Consider the following 27,796-nt stretch of genomic DNA (forward strand, 5'->3'; position numbering starts at 1 on the left):
AAGTTCAGTAGAACTTAAGTATACTAGTCTTGTTTTATATGTACCTAGCAGGTACCTGTATGATCTTTCAAATGATAATCTCAAAGATTGTAATGGTAAAACAACAGCAAGCTCAGATCCCAATCCGCTGCTCACCAATGTGAGAAGTTGGCCTGGTATATAATGCTCACTAATTCTAGTGATCACTTTGTACCATGCCAAGCAACCCTTATGATGATGGTTGTAATTCAACCTTGTAGACCAGTTATCCTAGTGGTAACGTGGACAAAGCAGTCTTAGGCTAAACTCTGAAAGGCATGTGAAGCCAGCTGTTATACCATACACAACCCCCTTGAATACCAAATGAAAGGGACACCACACAGATATATATTGAAAATATATATTGATTTATTAACTATAAAATCCCCTGGACTCTTTATGAGCACAGGAGCACAAGCGTTAAATCACAAGACAGTTTAAAATACACAAAAGTTGCACAATATGGATGAGCCCTAGGGGCCACCTAAACCATATACTAAATAAGTGGTATAAGAGATACCTAAAGGAAAGTGAAGAGGCCTAGGGCCTTGGGAATCGCTGGAGCTATTCGAGACTGGAGTTAACTAAGTCGGGAAAGGCCCACGGGACTCGGGTGCAGTGTTCAAAGTGCACGCACTTCTCAATACAAAGTCTATGGTGCGTAAAAAGCACAAAGTTAGAAAGTTAGGAACCTTCCGAGTGACCTACGGAGCTGAAACTTAAAACACAGGCCCTTGGGATGTGTACCAGTGCAGGAGCACCGGCGGAGCTGAGTTACCTCACCCACAGGAAGCGGGTGCACAGGGTCGAAGATGTGTCGGGTTTCGTCACGCTGGTCGATGGTGCTTGGAGCTGAAGATGCTGCAGGCGGCTCGATGAGAAGAGTTCCGGTGGATCCAAGGGTGGATCAGAAGAGTTGAAGACCTGAAAGCAGAGGGGACAGTGTTCAAAGTCACTAGCCAGTGACTACCGTGGAACCAGATTGGAACCAGGCGATGTCGGGTGCAAACAGGCGTTGTCGGGTAGCTTCTTTCTGCAGCCACGTGGATACCCGGGGTCGAGGACGTCCAGGAGTCGGTCACGAGCTGTCCCACGTAGGCTTCTCGCTGTTGGCGGTGTCGGCGACCTGATCGGAGCAAACAGGCCTTGGCAAATGCAAGCCACGCAGAAGTTGAAAGATGCTGTTCACTCGGACCAGCAAGGTCAAAGCGGGTGCTCCTTTTCACAGGAGCTTGGGTAGGTCTGGAGCAACCAGACCTGCTGTTTAAATCTTCGGGTTCGTCGCCAAGATGGCCGCTGGCCACGTGGCTAGTGGCCGGGATGGCGCGTCGAGTGGCACAGTGCAAAAGGGCCCCACGCAGATCGTGGAGATGCTGGGGGGCTGATCTTCGGTGCAAGGGCTGCCCGGTGGTGGGGGTTCTCAATCCCCAAAGCACAACGTCGAGGATGCCTCAGAAGCTGCGCAGTCAGCTTTACGAGTGTCTTCCAAGAGGTCCGGTCCCACGTCACTCGGTGCCTCCACGGGTCCCTTCTTCGCAGGGACTGTGGATCGGGCTTTGAGAGGTCTGGGAGTCTGGTTCTTGTCGGGCTCTGGGCTCGGTCTCCGGCGGGAGGCGGCGGCAAAGCAGACGTCGAGTCGCTGGTTGGTACCTGTGTTCACAGGGTGGTCACTCCTTGGCCACAAGGGAGATTCTTCTTCAGTCTTCTGTGCAGCAGAATGTCGAAGTCCAGTCTTCTTCTTAGTTTTAAGTTGATTTCGGGATGATCTGCTGTGCAATGGCACTGCTCCCCCTCTTATTCCCAAACTGGGGGTGGATCACCTACTAGGTCCCTCCTCTGGGAGGAACCAGGAAGGGGGGCGGTTACACCCCCTTTCCTTTGTCCAGCTCCGCGCCAGGACTGGGGCTGGAAGGCCCCAGAACCGGTTTGGACTGACCTATGCACGGGGACACCTTGTGTGCCCCGGGCATGTCTGATTCTTTTCAGCCCTGTCCTACCTAATACACAAAATCCTGTCTGGGGTGGTGCTCGCACCTCCCAAGGCAGGAAACCCTTTGTCCAGGCCACCATCTGCCGAGTTTCGGTCAGCAGCAGGAGGCCAGACTTGTGTCTGTGGTGGCAGCGTCCATTTTGTGAAGCTGAGGCTCTGTTTAACTTTAACCGGGGTTAAGGCTACACACATGTCGTGTCCCTCTAGAAGGGTGGAATGCTATCCCCGTCGCCAGAATTGGCGAGGGGATAGTATTCCAATTCGTATGACACCTTACTCGACATGTTTTGATAAAGCCAAACCAAAGATAGCATTTAACCGCGAGGATTATAATGCACTTAAGAGTATATGGTATGGCAATATCCCGGAACAGCTTAGGGAGTGGTTCCCGACAGCTGCAGACAGGCTCAGCTCATGCTAGAGCACCATCTCACATATTTCCAAGCACTCTGCCTCCAGGATTGATAAGGCCTTCCATAGGAGTGGCTGATAGGAACATATGTGTCCAGTTTAGGGTTAGGCACAGACATACTGTACCTAAGTAAGAGGTGATTACACCAACTTACCCCAGCTGAGTGATCAGCCAGTTGTGTCAAATATGGAGGCCAGGCCAGGGGTGGCACAATACATGCTGCAGCCCCTGGCAGGCCTTGGCTACACCTATGCCCTGGGTACCTATGGTACACTGTTACAGGGGCCTATAAGGTGAACCAATTCCAATTGTGTTATGCACCTAAGGTACATGGAGTCCATTTTAAGGAGAGAGCAATCAGCCTGGGGCCCTGAATAGCAGGATCCCAGGCCAACTAAGTCAAAAACCAGCTAAACACCAGGCAAAAAGTTTGGGGGTAACCATAGTCAGATATCCACCTTCCTACAGCCACAAAATCACGGTTTACTACTGGGATGGCGCACAGACTGTGAACCACCTTCTGCAACCACTGGCATCACGTGCTACTCATGTCATTTTAGGATTCTTGCACCCTTCAAACTCTGCTCAGGTTCCAGGACAACAACGTCAGCATCCAGGGCTCCATCAGCAGACAAATGTTGCTAACTCATTTGGTAAGGGTGAACTGCTGGGTATGTCAGGCTGTGCAACCAGCATCTTTGCTCAAATGTGAAAAGGGCATTTAGAAACGCCGGGAAGAGTAAAGGGCACACTGACATTTGAAATGTCATGGATATTGCATGTACTAATCGTGGCAATCACAAAATTGGCATTCACCTCAGATCCCCAAACCTCCCGCTCTATGAATATTAGTTAGAAAGGAGGCATTTTAGGACCCCTGCAAGTGTCTGCAGTTGCAGGGAGAGAGGCCTGCAAGGGACATTCTCATGTGAACTCGGTCCTAAGCAACGCATGATGACCTAGAAGCTGCGCATTACACGCTGAGACCTCTTTTATTATCTTATTTATGGAGCAGACCCTATGAAGACCCCTCAAGATGAAATAGAGAAGTTATTGCGTTAGACCAACTTTCAGGATCAATTTCTACAGTAGTGATTGAAGGAGCAATTGCAGCCCGCTGAGAGGTGGAGAAGATGGCTTTCAAGTCAAGGGGTGCCGCTTGCTCAGTGAGGAATGCTGATTATTAGGGGTACAAAGTGAGGAAAAACAGTATTTGGAATACTTGTCAATATTTTTGAAGACTCAAAATAGAGAAAGGAAGCGAGTGATTGCGTTTTTGTCTGTGTGTATGTAAAATTTCCCATGTGAAATACGATAGAGACCCCACGAAACATGATTAAAAGCACTTGTAGCCAACTATTTACCAAAACATGTACTTAGATGGGGCTGGAACAACCCAAACACCTAAAAACGCCATGCCCCGGCCTTCTGGAAATTATTAATTCCAGGATTGTCAATGTTAGTCAATGTGCAGTCTCCGTTGGGATTCTTCTAGGCTCTTTTAAAGATGGCATCCTAATTTGCTTCCGAAATCAAAACAACTGGTAGGTGAACCTGTACCATATCATCCAATAACGTTATTAAATACTGATTTTTGCAAAAATGATGACTCACATTTAGAAGAAGCTACTATTAGTGACATTTAAATTACGTTATCCTGTTGGATGTTGGAAAGGAATTCAACCTCATGAGCTGGTGAGTTTTATTCTTGCATGAGTGCACCAGCACACGTGTTTGATTGGTTATCATTAATAACTTCACAGTAGGTGAGATTCAAGCGACTAGCGGAAACCGGTAGGCTGCGCAAATTCACCCATTCTGTTTGCTGTATTCACCAAACGTCTTGTTATTTCAATTCACATGATAAAAACTATCTCACCCCCTATAAATAAAAGTAAGCTTTTTGAAAGTAAATATTGTAAAAGATCGCTGGGATCCATTTCTTTATCTCATTTTGAGCACAATTTGCTGCTAAAAATGACAATTTGTTTCCTTCTGTTTTTATTTTTCATTTGTTCTTATCATTGCTTTATGACGTTGTCTTTCTTAAATCTGAAAGCAGGCTACCAGCTTTACATGGCAGCAAGACAGCCTTGCCTTAGCTTACAAAGATTTAAGATGCTCTTTTCAGAAGGTGGTTTAATATTATGTTGTGGCCCCCATTAGAATATTTGGGACTTGGCTACTGAGAAGCTGTGAAAATATATCAAAAGGGGAAAGTGTAAGGATGCATTTGTGAGAGGATCCTGAGGGGCATCCCATGGTCCAAATATTTTGTTTGCTTAGATGGTATCTTGGTGATCCCTTAAGACCCAGCGGTATCATGCAAGTTTTACCCGAGGAAGTGTACTGTGGTACTCTGTGGGTGAAGCTTGAGTGCCTGTAACGTAGAAGTGCACCGGTATCCCTAAAAACGTAAAAAACAATGTATACATAACAAAAGGCTGAAGGCTATGCCTGTAGGGAGTTAGCTGGATACGATAAAAAAAGGAACAATATAGTCATGAATGGTAGTAAGATCGTCAATTATATAATGGAAGAAAAGCAAGTAGTGAGTCCAGTAAACTATAGCTGGTGAATGTTAGATTTGTTTGGTTTGTTTGGTTAAATATCAGCTTTTACCTGAATTCAACATGTGACTATGGCTCTGTAAAATGCGATTTTTTCAGCGAATATATCTGGGGTTCTATTGACGAAAAAGACAATATTATTACCAACCTCAATTATAAAGCCAGTTTAATTTGTCTTGTTTTTCAGTTAAGTTTTTAAGTTTCAGGATGATCACCGAGCAGAGGCTGATGACATCACTGATGACAACGTCAATGCCATCACTGACTGTCATTTGAGATGTCATGCGTGATGTTATCAGTGATTTTACTGATCATGTCATGAGTGATGTAATTTGTGAGGTCATAAGCAGTGCTGTGCATGGTGTAAGTTATAAATAGCTGAGGTAACCTATAACTGCTGAATTTCTTGTGCATGTGAAATCTGACCCTAACATAACATTCCTGTAACCTTTGTTTCTTTCAGTGTATTTTTAAGATTTTTTAAATTCTATATCCTTACTAAAATGTCTCAGTAACCTTTGTTTTGTTAAATGTCCTAACTATAACCTGTAACCTTTGAGAGTGGGTGTGTGAGTGACTGTGTGGGTCTGTGAATGGGTGTGTGAGTGGTTTAGTGGGTGTGTAAGAGATGCTGCAGATACCATTTTTATAAGTGAGTTTTATTAGTTTGCTCATGTGTTTCTTTCTTTTTTTTGGTCTTCATGATACAGCCAGCGTTAGGCAGGAGCATATCCCTAAGAAGATGTCAGATTTATGTTTGAACAATTTAACCTTTATACTTGATCAGCAATTGTCACTGAAAGGATTACTACTTGTTTTTTTCAGTGAATTTCTAAGGTTTTTAAAATTATATTTCCTAACTATTATGAAACTGTAACCTTTGTCTTTTAAGTGAATTTCCAACGTTTTTTAAAACCTATTTCCAAGCTAGAACGTCCTTGTAACTTTTGTTTTTTTAAGTGAATTTCTATGTTTTTGTAACTAGTGGTTGTATTTGCAGAGTGATGGAAAAAGGAGGCGTGGCCTCCGACCAGGACTGGGTAATCCTGCTGTTTCAGACTAATTAGCAGGAGGGCGTTGGAGTTGGGGAAAGGGGGTGTAGCCTCCGAACACCTTTCAGCAATTCGGCTGTGTGAAACTTACTGGAGGTAGCAGGAGGGCTTCTTGGCCCCCAAGGACCCTCAGCATCTAAGGGGACTTCATCCCCCAAACAGCAGTGTGCCAGGAGTCACGTTTACAAAGTTGTGGAGAAAAGGGGGTGGCCTTCAAATACCTTGCAGCAATCCTGCTGTTTGGGACTTGGTGGAGGTGACAGGAGGGCTTGTTGGCCGTGAAGGACCCTCTGCAGCCAAGAGGACTTCATCCCCCAACTAGCACTGTGCCAGGAGGACAGTTTGCAGAGCGGTGGAGGAAGGAGGCAGAGGTCTCTGGAGAAGTGCCTGTCCCCTATTTGAAAACTTTCTTTGCATTCAGTATTGGAGGTGGCCACGTGGCCACCTTCCCTGGAACGATTTGGGCCCCTGGAACACCATCTCCTGGGGCCAGGCCTTCTTTGAAAGGGGAGGGGGGCCCTCCTCCAAGAGCTGGCTTTTGACCCCAAGAATTCCTTCCCCTAAGGCCTGGCTTTTAAAAAAATGATATATTTGTAGGATTGAAGGGGGGAGAGCGGCTCTCCTCCCTGGCATATTTAAGCCCCAGAAACCCCATACCCTGGGACCCAGCCTCTCTTCTTGGTGCCCTGGTGCCATCCAGGCACATAGTTACTTAAGTTGGGGACCTCAGGGGGAGCCTCAAGCCCCCGCGGTCCCTGCCAGCATGCAGCTCACTCTCTGTCAAACCAATTTTGCTCCTCTTACAGCAAGCAAGAGCATCTTTTAAACTCCTGCCAAGCCATGTGTAACAGCTATTTCCTGTCTGTGGGCACATCTTGGTACATAGCAGGTGCCAGCCCTAAGTGGTGAAAGTCCCCAGGACCATCTTTGGCCCCCGGGGCTGAGAAAATGAAATTGGCCCCAGGGAGGTGGTGGTTTTCAGGACCCCATGGGTGGGGCTCTGAAGCCCCGCATTAAAGCTTATTTATGTGGAGAAGTGTGGCTCAATGGTTAGAGCGGCAGACCCTGATGCAGAGGTCTAGCTGTGGACCAGGGTTCAATTCCCGGCTCGGCGGTTCTTGGGCTCAATTTCCGCAGACCTGATAATTCTCGCCCTGGTGCCTATTCTAATCATGGGTCCCACTCAGCAACTCTGGGCAATAGCTTGCTTAATCTCCACAACGGCCCCAACAACGCTAGGATGCCTGGCTTCACCTTGGGGGTACCCAGGAGTGGGCACTTCCCAGGGAAAAGCCAGGAAGGGTTCCACAGCGGTATTTGTACAAGCGCCTGAGATACCCCTTCGGGGGTCGATTCGGTGCGCTATACAAATACTTCTACATTTACATTTAAGACCCAGGCTGGTGGGGTCAGAGAGGTCCCTCCATAGAATGTAAAAGTCCTGAAGAGGTGGTGATCCCCAGAACACGGGGTGTTCTCAAGGCCCCACCAATTTGTTTCAGTGTATTGCACCAGTGAGGTGGTGGTCCCCGGGGCCCAGGAGTGTCTAAGTGGCCCCTCCATCTATCTTTAAAGGGCTAGGGGTCAGGGTAATTCTATCCTGCCCATTTTATTTCTACCCTTTTTTCTGCGACTCAGCTTAAGCCGAGTCCCAAGATGGCTTACAACACTTCTTGGTTGAAGTGTTGGAAGCCAATCAGATCTCAGCACGAGATCGAGAGGGGTTGCAGAGCCTTTGCATCGGTATATATACAATCGAGAACTTCTTTAAATAACTCCGCAACTACTAAAAGGATTTACACCACATCAAAAAACTAACATTTACCTTTTTGCCAAATTTGGTTTTATTTCGTTCAGCAGTTCATACTGTAGCCATGTCTAAACGTCCTATGGGAATTAACATTGGAAATGCATGATTTTTGACCCCCTCTTTTTCTAAGCCCCTGTTTGACAGATCACCCATAGACTTTCCATGCACCACAAGAATCACCAGTGCACTATTTTGGGCAAATGTTGTGAATATTCGTCAAACCATGGCAAAGATACAGGCGTCAAAAAAGACTTTACCTTTGGAAACTACATTTTAACTAGAAGTACCTACTGGCGACGGCATGCCTTTACAATGCAACCATTACAGCAAAAATGCCTGTACCACACATGTCTTTACACACGCCTTTCTTACCATACATGCCATTACAGCAAAAAAGTGTTACCCGGGAAAGTATAAAGCTTTATTTTGAACAAAAAAAAATATATGTATCGATATAGACATAGATATATTTTTATATGTATATATATATACATATATATATATATTCACTGAAAAAACCATAGGTTTCACACCGGTTATAGTTAGGAATTAGCATTTAAAAAACCTATTAAATTCACTGAAAAAACCATAGGTTTCACACCAGTTATAGTTAGCTGGAAATTTTACTGATATAAAACCATTGAAATTCCCACGTTATAGTTAGTTGGACTCACTATAACTTGCGCGTGCAATGCACTGCTGATGACATCACATATTACATCACTCATGACATGGTCAGTGAATTTCATAGGTTTTTTAAATGCTAATTCCTAACTATAACTGGTGTGAAACCTATGGTTTTTTCAGTGAATTTCATAGGTTTTTTTAATGCTAATTCCTAACTATAAGTCTCACTTTATAAATAAGACTGTTAGCACTCTAGGTGTTCTTCAGAACACTCTGGTACGTTCTGTCATTGGGCTACAGTTGGGCTACATCTAGTTGAAATTTGGGCTACATTTACATTTTTTGGGCTACATTGGGCTACATTGGACTACATTTGGGTTACATTTTGGCATTTTGGCATATATATATAGCCCAATGTAGCACAATATATATTTTATCAAAGTTAATTTTCGTAAAAACCACTTAGGAATAGGGCTACCAGTCCCTACAATTTTTCCCATTTTTTATTTTTTTTATTTTTTGCTTTGGAGCGCTCCCGGTGTGCTTCCCGGGGAGCGCCCCGAAAAGCGTACTTTTATAAAGCGCCCCCGGGCGCGCTCCGAGGAGCGTCCCGTAAGCGCCAATATCGCGAACGAAAACATGATCATGACGTATCGCGTAGCCGCGTCCGCGTGATACGCACGGCGTAAGCGCACCGGGAAGTACTCGAGCGAATACGATCGCGCAACGTAAACATCCGACGCGCTTACGCTACGCGACCCGAAGCGCCCCCGGGCGCGCCCCGGGGCGTGTAGCGTAAGCGCGTCGGGTCATGTGACCTGAAAATAACACTTTTCATTTGTTCATAACAGTTTTAGTTTCATAATGATGAAGCCCCTGGTCTTGTGACCTGAAAATAACACTTCTCATTGGTTCAGGACAGTTTTTTTTATAAATGATGAAAGACCCCACCTTTTTTCCTTATTCTGACTTTGTCCTTTGACTGAGGAAGACCTGTTTGTACATCTCTGTACCTTTTTGATATTAATAATGGCTTCAGTAGCAGCAGCAGCTGGTGCATCTGCCCCACCACCACCACTACAACCACCAAGAGGACCACCTCAAGATTATATTGGTGGTCAAGAACAGGAGGAGGAGGAAGAGGAAGAGGAGGAGGGGAGGAGAAGATGGCTGCCTGAAGAAAATACCCCATACAAACCCAAGCCACACATTGTATGGGAGTTTTTTTTAATCCCAGAGGGCAAGAAAAAAGTGAATGCGCCCAAGGTAACTTGCCTAATCTGCAATGATGAACTTTCACGGGGCAACCCAAACAAAAAATATTCATTTGGTAACTATACCATGATTCGTCATATGACCAGAAAGCACCCAAACAACTACTCTCGTGCTGAGTTCAGGGAACTGGCCAGTAACCTCCCCCAGTCGTCAAGGACCACCTCCCAAACAAACCAACCCACTTCATCGGGACCAGAAACATCCGAGATGATGCCTTGCATTCAGCCAAGATTTGCTGATTTTAAAATCACTTGTTCTGCATGTGGCAAGCTTATCGCCTATGGTGAAAAAAGCGTTAAGCTCATCGTCCTTGCAGGTGATAATCACAAGTGCCCCAAAAAGAAGTAATTTTTGGGGTTTTTTATTTTTTTGCTCCAGTTGAGCCAGTTTCAATTCCCTTTTTTTGTTTCTCCCCCTAAAAAAATACAAAAAAAATATAAAACTGTTTTGAAAAGCCAAAAAAAGTTCAAAAAGTTCAAAAAACACAAAAAAATATAAAACAACAAAAAGAAAAAAAAAAAAAGTTCTTTTTAGAACTACCTCCAATTTCTAAATAAAAACTTCATTTTTTAAAAACTCTGTCATCTTTTTTCCTCATAGTACGCTCCCCGGGCCGCTCCCCGGTGCGCGTACCGGGCGCTTCCCCCGCGCAAAACGAAAAAAAAAAATATTTTAAATGCCCCGCGGGGCCCTTTTATAGCCCCCACATCAAACCTAGGGGGTCAAGGGGGGTCTACCCTGCCCCCTTATGGTCATTTCCCTCTTTGTTTTGCCCACCTCTCGTGTCTCGATCCTACCGAGACACAAGATGGCGGCCGCTCCGGACTGTTTAGAATGTTTACAGACAACTGAGAGCCAATCAGCTTTCTGCGCGCAAGTCGCGTGGCGCGCCTGGAGCGCTCTCCGGTGCGCGCACCGGAGAGCGCCTATAGATATTTATATTTTTTTGAACCTAAATTACTCAAAATCCACTGCAGCACATATCTTGAGACATAGCAAAGGCACATCGGGCTACCAGTCCCTACAATTTTGCCAAGTTTGGTGGAAATCCATTCAGCCGTTCGGGCTAAAAGTGAAATCGACCGCCCTATGGAAATTAACATGGGGAAAACGCGTTTTGGGACCCCCCTTTTATCTCGGCCCCCGCTTGACGTATCCCCCCCAAACTTTCAAGGAGGAACCGGAGCTCGACAAGGCCATTTTCAGGAAATTTTCAGGCAGATTCGTCCACCGGTGCCAAAGTTATTCCAAATAGAATTTTGAGATTTAACATTGAAAAAAATCCTAACTATAACTACCTACTGGCGACTGCCAGTAGGTAATATATATATATATATATATATATATATATATATATATATATATATTGTATGCAATGTGATCCTTCAGACCCTGTTTTGCGCTCAACTACTGGTGCTCAGCATAGGGGCCGGACCATGGCCCAAAACAACAATTTTACTCCAATGATGCGGCACTTAAGACTTGGGTGATTTCAGCTTGGTTTATTTTATCAACAACTCAAAAAAAATATATATATATATATGTATATATATAAAGAAAGAGAGAGAGGGAGATTTTAAAAAAGCTTTATATTTTCCTGGGTAAACTTTCAGTTTTATTGTAATGGCATGCATGGTAAAAATTGCTAGTGTTGACATGCGTGGTGAAGGTATTTGCATTGTAATTGTTGAATTGTTAAGGTTTGCATGGTATTAGCAAGCATGGTTCCATCATACATCATACAACCTTCGAGAGGAAGTAAAAAAGCTGCTAAAGGAAAAGAAGGAAATATGAAATTGACCATCATGGAAACCAGCAAGATGGGTGCACAGTTCTATACCTTTTTGAATACTTTAGTATTTCACCTTGAGTGGGACTGTAATGGTACATTGTGTTACTGGAACTAAGGTGTACCTGGCTAATGAGCCCATAATAAGGCTGAAACGTGTCCTGGATTGCAGTTCAGGAAGGACCTGCTTTGGTAGTTTGGGCTGTAATGTTACCAATGGGGCAGATTCAATACTGATTTGCATATATGGGGTCCAAACTGAGGTGGCATGGTGTGCAAATAACAATGTTTGGTATGCTTCCCTGAGTAACTACCAGTGACTGAGATTAATTCAAGCATTCCATCCATCACTTATTGCATTATTTAGTTCATCACATTAAAGCCTACCCTGATGGCTTTGCTAATGCAGTGGGAACTATATGAAAATAAGATTTGTTTCTGTATCAAATGCATAAAGGTAAGAAAGAATTTGCCAAAAAGTGTGATGATTGAGTGCACTTTTGAAATAAATAGCAGTTCCACCATACAGTTCAAATCCAACTCTATATCTTAAAGATTTCGTAACAATACATATTGCAGCAAGTTATGTAACAGAGAGATGAAGTGTCTTAAATTAGGAGAGGAAGCGGGTGTTGCCTTTAAATTTAGGTTTACGATTCCCAAATTGTGCAACGATCAGAAATGATAGGGAACACCTCTTTGAACCCCAGGCAAAATTCTGGACCATATAAACTCCAGCGCTGGAAGGAGATGCTCATTCCCAGGCGACCTGTGTATGAAGACCTTCTGCAGTGCTAAAGACAGGTATGTTTCTGTTTGCATTGCTTTGGAGCTCCTAAATTACTATGTCATTCCATAACCTGGGTTTCACTAACATTTGTTCATGTGTGTGGTTGTGACCAATGCCTGTGACTAAAAGGCTTAATTTCTTTATGTGATTAAACTATGACAATATTTTCAAATAGCGCAAGATCCTCATGAAGACTGGTGGTTCTTTTATGTTTTTCCTTTTCATTTTTTAAACATAATTCCAATATAGAAATGTAATCACCCCCTACTGATTAAATTGTTTTAATTTTTCCACAGTCTGTTTAGAATGCTTTTATATTTTTTATCTAAGTTCCCATATAGCAAAGTAGAGAAACTAAAAACCAGCAGTGGTAGCTCCTGTCGGTTAAAAGTGGTGGGCTGCGCAGGGGACAAGAACACAAAAAATAAAAGTTAACTTACCTGCAGCGTACTGCCTTTCAACTCGGTGCTCTTCTGCTCCTCTGCTGCTGGTGCACAGGCTACTAGACTCCCCTGCACCAATCCAGATACTGCTCTCTTGCCGTGAGAGAAGCGCCAGGATTGGTCCGAACAAGCTTGTTTTGCGTTTCAACAGGGACTGGGGGCCGGTGCCTGCTGTTCCCCACCCAACCGCACAACAAAGCTCGATTTGGAGAAATATAAGTGTGCATGTCGGTTTGGCCATCCTAAGATAGGTGGCCAAAGCGACATGTGCACTTGTAGTGACCATCACTCCTCCTACATGCTTGCTGCTGTCATCAGGATGGTTCATCCCCAAGACTCGGCTTTGGCTATGTTATAAAAAATAGAATGCTAATAAAATTGTTTTATTATCATCTTCTTTTTAATGTTAGCATTTGTTGGCTCTAATAGGGCAACGCTTCTTTGCCCTAAGGAAGAAGCTACCGCTGGAAACCAGAGGAAGCACCTGAGAGTAGGAGAGCGCGAAAATTATTGAGACAATCATGGGGAGAGGAACAATTTAAGTAACATGAGATTTTGACCTCTTGACTGAGAGCACCGAGAGAGACAGTCACAGAGTATCATAGAGAGACAAACAGAGAAAAAGAAGACATAGGCAAAAGAAAAAGAAAACTAGAGAATAGAACACACCTAGAGAGACTGAGATAATGATTCATGTGCCTTAGAGGGAGAGACAGAGAGTGAGAAAGTCAGAGAGAGGGATAGTGCAACTGTAATCACAAAATATATGCCAGAATTTGAATTGGAGGTACTGAGGGCCAGAATCTATGTTACCAGTTGTTGTCTCTGCACCAACGTCCGCCCATTGCAATGGGGAATAACTGCTCAGACTCAGTGTTACTGGGTGCTTTTCTGGGGCGTCACCCGGATTTCATCTTAAAAGCATATTTTCTATCTACCAGTGGGCACTGGGTGATGCAGTGTGGGATGGCAGAGGTACAGAGAACTTATATGCCTGTCCAGTGGGAGCACTGTTTGGACACCCAGGTCTGTGGGAATGAGAAACATGCATCAACCTCAACACAATGTTGCAATAGTATTTCACAAGTAATAGTGAAGGAGGATCATTTGACATTGAAAGGTTTTTGCCAGCTTTGGGTCTCTCATGCTCCTGTGTCTTATAGTTGAAATAATCTACATCTCCTTCTCATGTGTACTAAAATTCTTTTGTTTACAGGCTTGCTTAACTGTTACAATGCTGAACAGAAAATGTGTCTTCCTTCTGCTGGCAGCAGGTGAGTGCAAACCAAGCTTAAAGGGGAGAGCCTTAACACGTCGTAAAACAAGTCCAAATTGTTAATTGGTTTATCGCTTCACATTCTATTGAACTGGTTCAATGACTTAAAGATGATGATTGATCATTTGATGAATAGTTAGTCCTTAACCGCTGGAACGCCATTGCCCTCATCTCCTATATTAACAATTGCTAGGATTCCCTGTATGGTCCTTTTCATCAGATGCAAGAAAAACTATAGTGCTAAAGTGCTTTTACTATAGCCTCTAAACATGGTAATATTGGCCTATCCCAATTGAAATATTTAATTTACTTATAAGTCTCTAGTATGGTTAAGCTACCTCTGTTCCACTCGTTTTTTGCCCTTCTGCTCTCTGTGCCACTCTTTTTTCCCTTGTTTTTGTGCCCCTTTTGCCTTCTGTTCCACTCCTTTTTGTGCCCTTCTGCACTCTGTTCCACTCGTTGCTTTGTGCCCTTCTGCTCTCTGTGCCACTCATTTTTCCCTCGTTTCTGTGCCCCTTTTGCCTTCCGTTCCTCTCGTTTTTTGTGCCCTTTTGCCTTCTATACCACTCGTTTTCCCTCGATTTTGTGCCCCTTTTTCCTTCTGTTACCCTCATTGTCCCTCACCGCCCTCGCTGCTGCGTCCCCTGTGGCCCATCCCCCCGTACGGCCACTGCCCATTCGCTGTCTCCGCCTCCCGCCTCCCAGCTGCTTCTCCCCCCCGCCAGCCCATATATGCCGGCTGTTGCGCGGCCGCTCCAAAGGCAAACCCGTCTGCGCCCGTCGGTGCCTGGACCGGGCCCAGCACCAGAACCCCTGGCCCCCGCACCCGCCATGACAACCACCGCCACTACGACGCCATCACTCTGCACGCTCTAAACTCCGGACGGAGCCATACCTGCTTCAAGGCCGCCCAGAAACGCAGACACGGCCCCTTCATCTGCTGGAACTGCAGCTACACCAGCCTCAGAGCCGACGAACCACCTGCCAAGAAAGACCCCAACCACCTCCGATGCATACTAACGAACACCCGCTCTGCACGCAAACATACCATCGAGCTCTGGGACCTGCTCAACACAACATCCTTCCTGACAGAGACCTGGTTTAACGACTCCTCCACCCTCGACATCGCCATAGCCATCCGAGATAGCTACAAGATCACCCGCAGAGACCGCACCAACGGAGTAGGAGGAGGAATCACCATTGTCCACAAGAACAGCATCAGGTTCTCGACTAGCACCAATGACGAGCTCAGCACCCCTGAACACATGCATTTCCAGATCCAACCAGACCCTAACTCCACCCTCAGAGGCACCCTCGTCTACCAACCCCCTGGATCCCACCCCCAGTTCAGTGACTCCATCGCCGACTTGATCAGCACGCACGCCCTGACCTCCACCGTCCACATCCTCGGATACCTGAACTTTCACCTTGACAAGTTGACAACAACTCCACAGCCCTGATTGATAACCTAGCCAACCTTGGACTGAAGCAACTCGTCACAACGCCTACCCACTCCACCGGCCACACGCTCGACCCCTGTCTTCTCCTCAAGCCCGCACTTCTTCGTCAGCCACACCAGCAAACTCCTCTGGACCGACCATCGCTGCATCCACTTCGCCTTCCAGTAGCCCACCACACACCACTGCACCCAACAGATCCCTCACCCCTGGTGGAGCAAAATCACCGAAGACCAACTACACGCAAACCGCGCTCTCAGCCCACCCACAAACCCTCCAACACCGACGATGCTGCCCACAGCCTCAGACGCTGGATCGAGGACTGCGCCAACACCCTCGCCCCACTGAAGAAACACCTCCACAGAGACACCAGCAAGAGTGCCAGCTTGTTCACCCCAGAACTCCTAGCCTCCAAGCAGGCCTGCTGGAAACTAGAGAAGAAATGGCACAGTGAACATACTCCGGGGATGTACCATGTTACAACGCATACTATTACAACTACCTACCGTTACAACACGACCATTACAACGCATACCATTACAACGCATAGCGCTTTGAGGTGCTGGATAGTGGTAAGTATAATTTACTATTCTAACTCCAGTCCCCGTGGACCCTAGGGAAGGTGTTGGATAGTAAATTATACTTATTCCCTATCCTAGAGCGCCCCCCAGCGCAATGCGTTGTAATGGTATGCGTTGTAATAGTCGCGTTGTAACAGTAGTGCGTTGTAACAAATGCGTTGTAACAGGTGTATACCAAACTCCGGACAGCACACAAGGACGCCATCCGCAACCACCACCATCTCATCAGGGTGGCCAAGCAGACCGTCTTGACAACGATGCACACAATAGTAAGGAGCTCTTCAACATCATGAAAGAACTCTCCAACCCCAGCTCCAACACCGACGACATCCCGACGTCTCAAGCCCTGTGCAACTCCCTTGCCACTTTCTTCCACCGCAAGATAGGAGACATCCACAACAGATTCAACACCCAGATAGCCCCAACAGACAGCAACATAACAGACCCCCTGCTAGCCTGGGCCAGCATGAGCATTGATGACACCAGCAGGGTTCTGCAGTAACCGCAGCACCGAGACTGCCCTCATCGCCGCCACCGATGACAGCAGGACCCTGCTGGACAACGGTGAGACCGCAACACTCATCCTCCTAGACCTATCTGCCGCCTTCGACACCGTCTGCCACCGCACACTACGCGCACGCCGCAGGGATCCAAGACAAGGCTCTGGATTGGACCACCTCCTTCCTCCCTGGCAGAACCCAGAGCGTCCGCTGTTCAAAATTTACATGGCCCCACTCACACAGCCCGACAGCACAACCTCAACATAATCTCCTACGCCGACAACACTCAGCGCTGATCCTCTCCCTCACCAAGGATCCCATCACTGCCAAAGGCAACCTCAACGAAGGAATAAAGGCTGTCACCGACTGGATGAAGACCAGCCGTCTGAAGCTGAACTCGGACAAGAAGGAGGTTCTCATTCTCGGCTCCACCCCTTCAGCTTGGGATGACTCCTGCTGGCCGACGGTACTGGGGGCAACCCTGACACCCACCAACCACCCACGCAATGTTGGAATCAACCTCGACTCAACACTCTTAATGACCAAGCAAGTAAAGGCCGTCTCCTCCTCCTGCTTCAACACCCTCCGCATGCTCCACAAGATCTACAGATGGATCCCGACAGATACAAGAAAGACAGTCACCCAGGCCCTCGTCAGCAGCAGACTCGACTACGAAAACGCTCTCTACGCTGAAGCCCCGACCAAGATCATCAAATGACTACAACGCATCCAACACGCCTCGGCACGACTGATCCTCGATGTACCATGCCATGGCCACATCACCCCCACCATAGAAACCTGTACTGACTCCCCGTCAACAAGAGGATATCCTTCAAGCTTCTCACCCACGCACACAAGGCACTCCACAAGACCGGCCCAGCCTCCCTCAACAGACGGCTCTCCTTCTACATCCCCAACCACCAGCAATGCTCCTCCGACCACTCACTCGCCACCATCCCGCGCATCCGAAGAACAACCACCAGTAGGAGATCCTCCTTCCACCTCCCAGCCAAGACATGTAACACCCTACCACTGAGCCTATGACAGACCCAAGACCTGCTGACCTTCAGGAGGATACTCAAGACCTGGCTGTTCGATCAGTAGCGCCCCCCCCCCCCCCACAGTGCCTTGAGACCCTCGCGGGTATGTAGTGCACTTTACAAATGATTGATTGATTGATTGTGTTCAGTTTAAAACTGCCATTTTGACCTGGCAAAAGGTTTATTTTGCCAGGTCGAAATGACAGTTTCTTAAGTACATATAAGTCACCCCTAGGGAAGGCCCTCAACAGAGATCATCAGGGTTGTAAGTAAATGCTCAAAACCAGGTGAATCATCTTTAGTTAGGATTTTCGTTGTAATTGAGTGCATCCTAGATGATAGAGTCAATGATGAGTCATCAAATATTCTATGTTCAACTCCAGTTTATTTATTCCAACCCTCCATCTTCCTCATCAGAAGTGAATTAATTATGAACAATTATCTTGCTGTTCCATAGATCCAAAGCAACATTTACCATCTACCATGTTCAGACACCTGGTTTTGAGCATTTACTTATAACCCTGATGAAGTCCGTTTAGGACGGAACGCATTGGTTGGGCTGAATTCATGTTTACATCTACAAAAAGAATGGAAATAAATCAAGATCTTTTCATCAAGATTCCTTGACTCTTGTATACTACTGATGTACCCTCCCGTAATTACGGGTTGGATGATTTATATATTTGGTCTATATTAATTATGATTCTGGGCATCATCAATGATGGAAATGTGGTTTCTAAAAAAGATTATTGATATTATCAATGATAACACGTGTATATAATAAACAGTCCTGTCCTGTATGTGCTAAGTCATTTTGTGTAGTGATTCATTGGCGATAGAATCACAAACAGTTGAATGTCTTGCTCTAACTAATGAACTAATACAGATAAATACTAGTGCGACTGTCCTATAGCCCTTTTGCCTTTCTTTGTGTTATAAAATTGAAACCTATATTTGATATTGTGAAATGTTCATATTGATATTTTCAGTGGAGATCTGATGAAGGACTTTGTGATCAGTAATTTGTAGCCGTGTCCAATCGGACGTCAAACACCTTCCATTTTTTCTGCTGCAACAAACTAAATGACATTGATTATTGGCTTCATTCTAGCATGGCGATATTCGGTTAACGGGATGACATCTTGCTTGATCTCAAATTGTTTATTTATCTGTAATGAAATTAGCAGTAAGAGAAGCTACAATGCCATGCTTGCATTTATGTTCATATTTTTGTTTTCCAGTGCTAACTACAATGCTTGGAACAGTAAAATGTGATGATGATGATGATGATGATGATAATGATGATCGTGATGATGACCATGGTAAGTAAAATAACCCATGTATCATTCAGGAAGCAGGAATCCATTACTGATCACGTCCCATTTGATTTCATAGTATTATCTGTTTACAATTAAAGTGATTAAAATAATCTCTGTTTTGATCTCACAAAAAAGTTTCTTCAACATGGAGGCTAAAGCTAGGAATAACCCTAGGAATAGGGACAGGGGTAGGAGTAGTGGGATTCATAGGGTTGAAGACGATGCCAATATAGGAAGTGTCAGGGGTTTCTTATTGTACATCAATCATTCATTTCCTTTTTTTCGGTGAAATAACATCTTAAAAAGTACAATGAATTATGGATAAAAACATCTCATAAAATATCCAATAAGCATGAATTATTACACAATAAAATCAAATAGTAAACAACCCAAGATCTTGGAGAAATGCCATAAGAAATACATTCCAATGTGGATAAGTTCATGGTAGTATCTAGTAACAAGTACAGTGTCTATCGATTTCGGACCCCACGCTAACATCTAAAGATCAGCGGTAGAGAATAAATAAAGCGTCTCAGAGAAAAGATTTCCGGAAAGATGCAAAAAGTGCAATGTAAGTTTATAACAGTTTTCGAGAATTAAAAACATTTCGTAGCCACGGTTCACAAGTAACAATAGGCGGTACTTTTTAAGAGGGGAAGGGTATAATGATGGTACCATGTCAACGATCACGGCATTACTAAAGAATAATTGCTTTTTCCAACAATAGATCCCGAAAACAAGGCCAGAAGACTAGTAGCAAAACAGTTAGCTATGATGTCCGAGAACCAGTCGGGGATACAACTAAGCTAACAAGTCAGTTCCTCCAAAGGCACTTTCTTTTCTTTTCTATAGCGCAAATTCGAACTGAAATCATCAGGTATAATCTGAGCGCTTTCCATGTGCACCAGTTTTGTTGCAGACAGTCACGTTCATTTTTATTAGGCACAGTGAGATTAAGTGATTTGTCCAGAAACACAGGATGTTGAACGTCGTTGCCGAGACTCGAACATGGTTCCCCAGCTTCGAAGTCGACCTCTCTAGCCGTAAGGCCACATCCCCTCTCACTGTAGGAGTGAAGTGCCCCTGCCATAGTTTATATTACAGACACCATCTCTAAAGATTGGGCACTGAAGACATCTGTTGCACATTGCTGCACTACAGCTGCTTTAACAAACTGCCCATTTAAAAAATCTTGCAAAATAAAATCCAGTGGGGTCATATATATCGTATTTTAATACCTGTAGAGCTACCAGAGATTGGTTAGTGCCTAGGTTGCGGCATAGAGGCAGAGTCCACATAGATCTCGGTTATTGTGTACTAATGGCATATTAATACAACATGCACCTCAGTTTCTGCCATATTAGGACAAAAAGAGCACTCACTCTGCACTTCCCCTCTTTCCCCTACCTCAAGATGAAAGGGCTAAGTGGAAGTGTTCCCACACAGAAGCGAACATACAAAGACTTTGCTGCAGAGAGAATAATTCTATCGAGGAACGGCCCAAAAAGCTGGGTATATGTATTACTTAGAAATGTAAACATCAGGCCTCACCTCATGTCATATCTTGTGAAGAATATGCTCCCAGTAGATATTTTGACCCATTTGACCATGTTTCTCCTGAACCTACCAGGTTCTGTCAACACACCCTCGAGTTTTGCCTCTTTACGTAGAGTTTTCATGGCTTTGAGGCATGTCATAATTCAGCTCTTATCCAACAGCATTAGCGCCTTCAGTGCAGCTTTGAAAGGAGCCATCTCCCGGGTTGTGCAAATTCTATCCTAATAAATAATCGTTTTTAAGAAATTATTTTGATTGACCCTTTCGAGGCTGAGATCCCATGTTAAGTGAATATTTGGTGTGCTTACTAGGACATTCACAACTGATCATATGCATTTATTTTTTGGTATATTCAGTTGTGAAGTGTCTTCTGACCCTCAATTTTCCACCCAATTCAATGCACCTCCCTTGGCTACAGCTCTATACATCTCAAGGGCTGGGGACACAGCCCTGGTGGTGGGTGCTTTATATTTCTTGGTGATGGCGACTACTCTATGTGTTAATGTAGAATTACTCCTTGCCAACTGTAGATCCCAAGAGAGCTTGTCAGTAAGCCTAGCTCCCAGATACTCAAACCTCCTGACCTGATCGATGCTAGATCCATCCACAGTCATCTTATTCCTAAACGTGCGATGGGGGTTGATGGCCACAAACTTGGATTTGCTTGCATTGATCTCTAAACCCTGGTCCAAACTAAACTCCAAAAAGTGATTTAGCAATTCCTGCTAGCCCATGGGGGTACGAGAAAGCAGCAGGGTATCATCCCCAAAAGGCAAAGCAGTGGTGCTAGCAATAGGCATCTTGAGAGCATCATGTTGGCCCTCATCATCGTGTTCAGTTTTACATTTACCAAACCAGCATTGAGGTTACTTGCTTTTGCTATTGTTATTATTCTGTTTCTCTTTGTGACTCTTGCTCTCATTCCATACACACACATTTGTTTTCCTCTCTGGTCTCCTCATTTTCTCCCTCTTCCTTAGATTAGAGCTGCCTGTCTGTCCGGGATAAAATAAACCCTGTGCAGCTCAGCGGCTCTATCCCTATTAAAGGAGTCTCTGAACTGCTTTTCCTTCATACTTTAGGAATCTCACTTTGAGTGAGTCCCATGCAGGAGTTGGGTGATGTGACGAGGTGAGTTGTCTGGCTCATAGCAGAGGGTTTGTCTAGTACACGCTCCAGTGTCACGTGTGGCAATGGATCGTGGCTGTCCCACTCCATACGCAGGGCCCTACGAAAAGATTTACAATGATTCATTCTGGGTGGAGGAACCAGTTCCTGCTCTCGTGTTTTGTTTCCACAATCAAATTGGTTGTATAAATACATTTGTTGCTTGATGTCACAGTTAAAACCGCATCCCCTATACCTCAAATAATTCCATGTCATCAGGGTATGGCCACAATCCGTCTAGAAGAAAAACTATACCCCTGGTGTGACCTATAAATTCAGGGGATTGGACAGGGGGCACAGGCAGGCAGTTATTCGATGACAAGCAAATGCGCCTACCTTACAGTCACATTCCGCCTGATCCTTTTAATGCTGCAGAGCCATAATCCCATTGTGATAATGCATGTGGAGAGCAACACCCCTGCCTCACAACCCTCATATTTCACCCGGCCCTCACCACTGCCTGTTTGTTATGTCCCCAACTTCCTCTTGTGCCCATTGACAGCCATGACTGCAACTCCAAAGAGATCCTATCTTAGCAGTAGGTCACAATGCTGTCATGTAGTGCATCAGAAGCTCAATAATAATGCCATAACAAGTCAATGGCCATAACATAGTAAAGGAACTGGATCCCTTATCCCTTGCTAGTAAACCAAGCCATACCTGGGATGCAATTCTGACATTGCTGGGTGTTATATCAACATAATTAACAACATTTGAAGGTCTAAATTGCATATTCTATTTTGCCTCCTTCTGCTCGTTTCTGGTCTCTATTTTGCCTCCTACCGCTCATTTCTGACCTTTATTTTGCCTCTTTCTGAGTGTCTCTTATCTCTATTTTTCTTCTTTCTGCTTGTTTCTGACCTTTATTTTGCCTCTTCTTGCTAATTTGTTATACCTATTGTGCCTCTTTATGCTAATTTCGTATACCTATTCTTCCTCTTTATGCTCGTTTCTGAACTTTACTTTGCATCAATCTGCTCATTTCTGGTCTCTATTTTGCCTCTTTCTGATCATTTCTTACATTTATTCTGCCTTTTTCTGCTCATGTATGACCTCTATTCTGCCTCTTTTAGCTTTTTTAACACCATTATTTCGCCTCTTTCAGCTCGTTGTTGACCTTTACTATGCCCCTTTCTGCATGTTTCTTAGATTTATTTTGCCTCCCTACTTTTTTTTTAAAAATGCCACAGGGACCTGGCCCACCCTGGGGCTCATTTTAAAACAAGCACGGGAGACTGTGCCTGTTTTTATTTTCAATTTTGCCATAAATCCACCCACAATTTTATGACAATATTGAAAAAAATTTAACCTCAGTGGGGACCACATCCTCACATCTAGGGGGTCAGAGTATTCCTACCCTTCCCCACTTTTCTATATTTTGAACGTTTTATGAGACTCGGCTGAAGCTGCGTCTCAAGATAGCTGCCAAATTTCCTTGTTGAAGTGTTAGCAGTCAATAAGATTACAACATGAGAACTGTCAGATCCCGCGTCGCTAGATATGCAAATTTGGAGTTAGGTTAATATCTCTAAAACTACTGAGCATATTCACACCAAACTAGCTAAAGGCACTACTCTGGACCAAGATCAAGCTTTCTGCCAATTTTGGTGTAGTTCAGTTTAGTGGTTCGACTGTAGTCATGTTCAAGAAGTCATCGGGAAACCACATTATGGTTAAAGAATGGTTGTTTCCCGGGTATGATCCTTATAATACTCAAACTATCAAAAGAGCTATCTCCGTCTCACCCACTTTTGCTCAGTATTAATTAGACAACACATTCGCGCTCAAAGGACCTCATTCCCACTTCCAGCCTGATTGAAAGTAGAACCAAATTTGGAAATTAGAAATAGTGTTTGGATTTGAATTTTCATTGTGGTATTGTGCAAGATAGACAAACTCCACATTGTCTGTTTTAAGAATTAAGTATAAGATGTATATTGTTTTTAATAAAGAAGAATGTAAATGCAATTAACATTGTTAGGTTAAATCTTGTAAGAATATATTGCCTTGTCTTTGGTTCTACTTTCAATCAGGCTGGAAGTTGTAATAAGGTCATTTGAGCGTGAATGTGTTGTGTAATTAATACTAAGCAAGAGTGGGTGAGACGGAGATAGCTCTTTTGATAATTTGAGCAGTATAAGGATCATATCCGGGAAACAACCTTTCTTTAACTGTTGATTTACCGAGTTCCCCTGTGGGTCACAGGGTCACTCTTTTTCTTTTATATTGAAACCACATTATGGGCCAGCCCCTCATTCTCGGACCCGACTTCACGGTTCACCCTAAAACCTACCAGACACCAACTAAAGTGAGTGTTGTATTAGTTTTTAAAATTTTATAATGACTCATCAAACTATTTAACCTATATTATGAAAACTACTGGAGATAAAGAATATTAAATATACTATTCCCACTCTAGTTTATGCAACAATAAGGAAACAGTTGGATTTCGGAAGGGTTAGATTTACCATTCCTACTTCAGTTACTGCAATATTAGGGAAAGTGTTAGATTTCAGAGAACTTACATTTACTATTCCTATTCCATTCTCAACAGCAGTAGGGAAAGCATTGGACTTTTGAGGGGAGAAGTTTTACTCTTCCCACTCCAGTCCACACAACAGTAGGGAAAGTTTAGAACTTTGAATGGGTTAAATGTACTATTCCCACTTCAAAGAGTGCAAATGTAGGGAAAGCATTGCGGTTCGGAGGGGTAAAATTTACTATTGCAACTCCAACCTGTGCAACAGTCTAGAAAGCGTTGGATTTGTTAGGGATGAAATTTACTATTCCCACTCCAAGTAACTGTAGGTAAACTGATTAACTTCATTATAGTTAGCATTGACTGCTTAGGACCTCACATATGACATCACTCATGACATGCAATGTGACATCATTTATGACATCAGTCATGACTTCTCAAATGACATAATTTATGACATCACTGATGACATTATCCAATATTTGTTTTCCCACAAATGGCTCCAGAAATTAAGTATGGCATTAGAATCCTGAAAGTATATAAAAAACATGCTCAAGAAACTATCAGGCATCATTAGTGCCATCACAGATGTGACCCCCTGACCCCCTTAGGTGTAAAAAGAAAGTATTATATGAAACACCAACACTATACCATGCATTTTACAGGCAGCACAGTTCACATTAACAACCAACCACAGATATCTGGAAAAACCCTCATTGACTATGGTGTTCAAACTCTATACAAGTGTTTACCAGGAGACAAATAGTGAAAAATTGTTATTGTCATTTCCAAACCATATGGACAGATTTTTATTGTATTAAATCCCTGACACTCACTAAACCTACATTGAGAATTTATGTTGACATCAATAAAGAACTGGTTACTGTATACAGTTTTTACTCTATGGATAGAGTTTATTAAATACCATACCCTTTGAAAGCAGTGAAACTCTTATGAGAAATCAACCCCAGAGTATTAAAAAGAATCTATTAAGAATAGTCTACAAGCTTTGCAACAGTTGTAAAAAAAAACATACTAATATAACCGAAATCTGAAGGTGCAATCTGCATCCTTTATACTGCAGCGAAAACTATTCAGATAGCCCATCTTTAGAAGAAAAACAAGCACATGTAAATAAGTCAGTACTAGGTGCACCCAGTTTTCTATGTTGATTACAAATGTTCAAAGCTAACACAAATCTCTTTTATAACTCAATGCTGCTTATAAAAGTTTGAATCGTTCTTCTGTTGGAAGCTTTCTGGAGAACCAAAAATGTTGTGTCAAACATAATGAATAGAAATCAAACTGTCACCTGCCCACAGAACAACTATTGGATAAAAATATTTATAACAGGTTCAATGCCTCTACACACCTATGGTGCATTAGCAGCAGATGTATTTTATAAACACATACACCCATTACTTGAACCCAGGCTGTACAAAATTAGGTAAATAAATAATGGTACTTACCGGCCACTATGTAAACTATCAAGGAAACTAGCACACTTATTGGATGATGTCATGAATTATTTAATTTAAGATGTCTTCAGTGACTGAGCAGCCTGCAACTAAAACTATAAAGATAGCATTCCACAACTGAAATATGAGTAAATTAGTTAGTATTCCATATTTTACATAATTAGAAATCAATTAAATAATGAATAATAATTTATTAATAAATTATTATTTAATTAACTTACCACACTAGACCCCTACAAACCTAGTAGTCAGTAACGAAAATGTCAGTAAAATAAATAAGCATTCTATAAGTGGAACAACTGAAAATCAATTGTAATTTTCTTTAAGTATGAGTGTTTTAAGGCATTAGCCATTTGCCCATCAGGCCTTGTGGACTATGCTGAGTATTTTACCCTCACAGTCTGCTTTGTCTAAAGCTAAATTTGTTTAACAAACGCTAAGAATAGTACATGGACCTAGAAAACACCAACTCATCTAGCACCCGCGTTCTTGTTGGTCCCTCTGCATGTGAAAGCTCACTGAGTAACAGACTATATTCTTCAGGTCCAGACGAAAAACAAAGGCTCCTGCCCATCAATGACACTCTCAAATTCACACCTGGTACAATCGTTCTAGAAAAGTCCTCAATACACAGCAACCATTTCACGAATGGTTATATTCCTTTTTGCTAGATATACAGTTTCTAATTCATTGCATAATAATACACTACTCCTTCCTTCTGTCCCAGCCTTGTTTTTTGCACAGTACCGACTCAGGGCTGAGCCTTGAGATCTCTATCACTGGAAAACGTACTGTGCTTGGATGCTGCCAAAATTTACTGAGTCATATGCATATTGATAACAGAGGTTGTAATTAAAATGAATGGATATATGATTATAAACCACAGTGCTTTGGGACATTTATTATATATGATCTATAATGTTACTGTCATTTCCCTTACAGAAAATTGTGGCGACAACATGGACTTCTCACAATGTGGTGGCTCCTGTCAATTAACCTGTAAGAATATTTCCAGTGTGGGGACAGATGAGAAGTGCACAGAAATGTGCAAACCAGGATGCGGATGTGAGCATGGATATGTCCGTCAGGATGGGAAATGCATACCTGCCAAGGCATGCCCCTGTCCAAACAACGCTGAATATAAGGACTGCAACGGAGTCTGCCCATTAACCTGTGCGGATGTGGCTAAGAACATCACTTCAAAGGTTTGCACTATGCAATGCAAGATGGGATGTTCCTGTAAAGAGGGATATGTCGTCTTAAACTCTAATCAGTGTGTCCTTAAGAAGGACTGTCCCTGAAACGACCACGCACACTATTAGACCTGGGGCACTGCACGCTTGCTTACACGTGGTAATTACAACAATACACCACAATCATGCAAAAGGCCATGGGTGTCTTGGTGCTTCTGTGACATGGGCTATGTGATGTCTGGTAACAAGTGTTGACTTCAAGAGCAGTGCCATCGAGCCACCACCCCATAAATGTGTGGGGTAATGTACACATGGCTTTTCGAAAACTATGTATGTCTTAAACATAATTTATTCACAATTGTAAACTCAAAAATGCACAGTCTGTAAAACATGAAAGGAGATAGTAGTGGAGGTATTTCAGTGAGATAACATTATATTGTAGGTATTTTCAAGATAAGGAAAATAAGGAAAATACAAGAGTAAATATCTCATTGCAGAAGCTGCACAGATAAAGAGCTCACCCCATAACCACGCCTACAATGATATTTTCCAAGTCTCAGGTCTGCAGAGTTTGTAAACGCTTTAGTGCTTTGAGCCCAGTTGTTCTCTAGGGGGTACTATTGGTTTACTGGATATTAAATACCCATAAACTGGAGATCTCTTGTGTAAAGTGTTAACTGGAATAGCAAATAAAAAGAGACTAAAAGTCATATTTTTGTGGTCTATTATTCGATTGCACATAGCAACTAAATTACTCCATATCATACGTGATATAGTCAAAATAAAGTTTTTTTAGGAACCAACCTGTGATTTTTGAGCCTTCAATAGTAAAATATCATCTAAAACTATAGGGCAAGATGTATAAATATTCGATTTTGCAATTCCATAATAGAGAATTTTACCAATTCGCTATTTTTGAATCGCAAAATGCAATGTATGTAGGTTTCGCAATAATAATTGCGATTCCTACATA

General features: G+C 43.4%; 1 protein-coding gene across 1 annotated transcript; it reads left to right on the top strand.

Annotated features, from left to right (window-relative positions):
* Positions 1-12,269: 12,269 nt before the first annotated feature.
* LOC147701348 (inducible metalloproteinase inhibitor protein-like) lies at positions 12,270-27,533 on the top strand. The gene is made up of 4 exons (XM_086928633.1): positions 12,270-12,347; positions 13,993-14,050; positions 18,872-18,952; positions 26,573-27,533. Exons 2-4 carry the CDS (start codon positions 14,011-14,013, stop codon positions 26,929-26,931), a joined length of 480 nt encoding a protein of 159 aa, XP_086784759.1. The 5' UTR covers positions 12,270-12,347; positions 13,993-14,010; the 3' UTR covers positions 26,932-27,533.
* Positions 27,534-27,796: the final 263 nt, after the last annotated feature.

Source organism: Lissotriton vulgaris, chromosome 7, assembly GCF_964263255.1.
Source record: "Lissotriton vulgaris chromosome 7, aLisVul1.2, whole genome shotgun sequence".
NCBI classification, from domain to species: domain Eukaryota; kingdom Metazoa; phylum Chordata; class Amphibia; order Caudata; family Salamandridae; genus Lissotriton; species Lissotriton vulgaris.

Bases quoted from the DNA above. Each gene is read 5' to 3' on its own strand.
- LOC147701348 (XM_086928633.1), top strand. From the start codon at position 14,011: ATGCTGAACAGAAAATGTGTCTTCCTTCTGCTGGCAGCAG. The intron at 14,051-18,871 runs GTGAGTGCAAAC...TTTGTTTTCCAG, and splicing joins CTTCCTTCTGCTGGCAGCAG to TGCTAACTACAATGCTTGGA. The intron at 18,953-26,572 runs GTAAGTAAAATA...TTTCCCTTACAG, and splicing joins TGATCGTGATGATGACCATG to AAAATTGTGGCGACAACATG.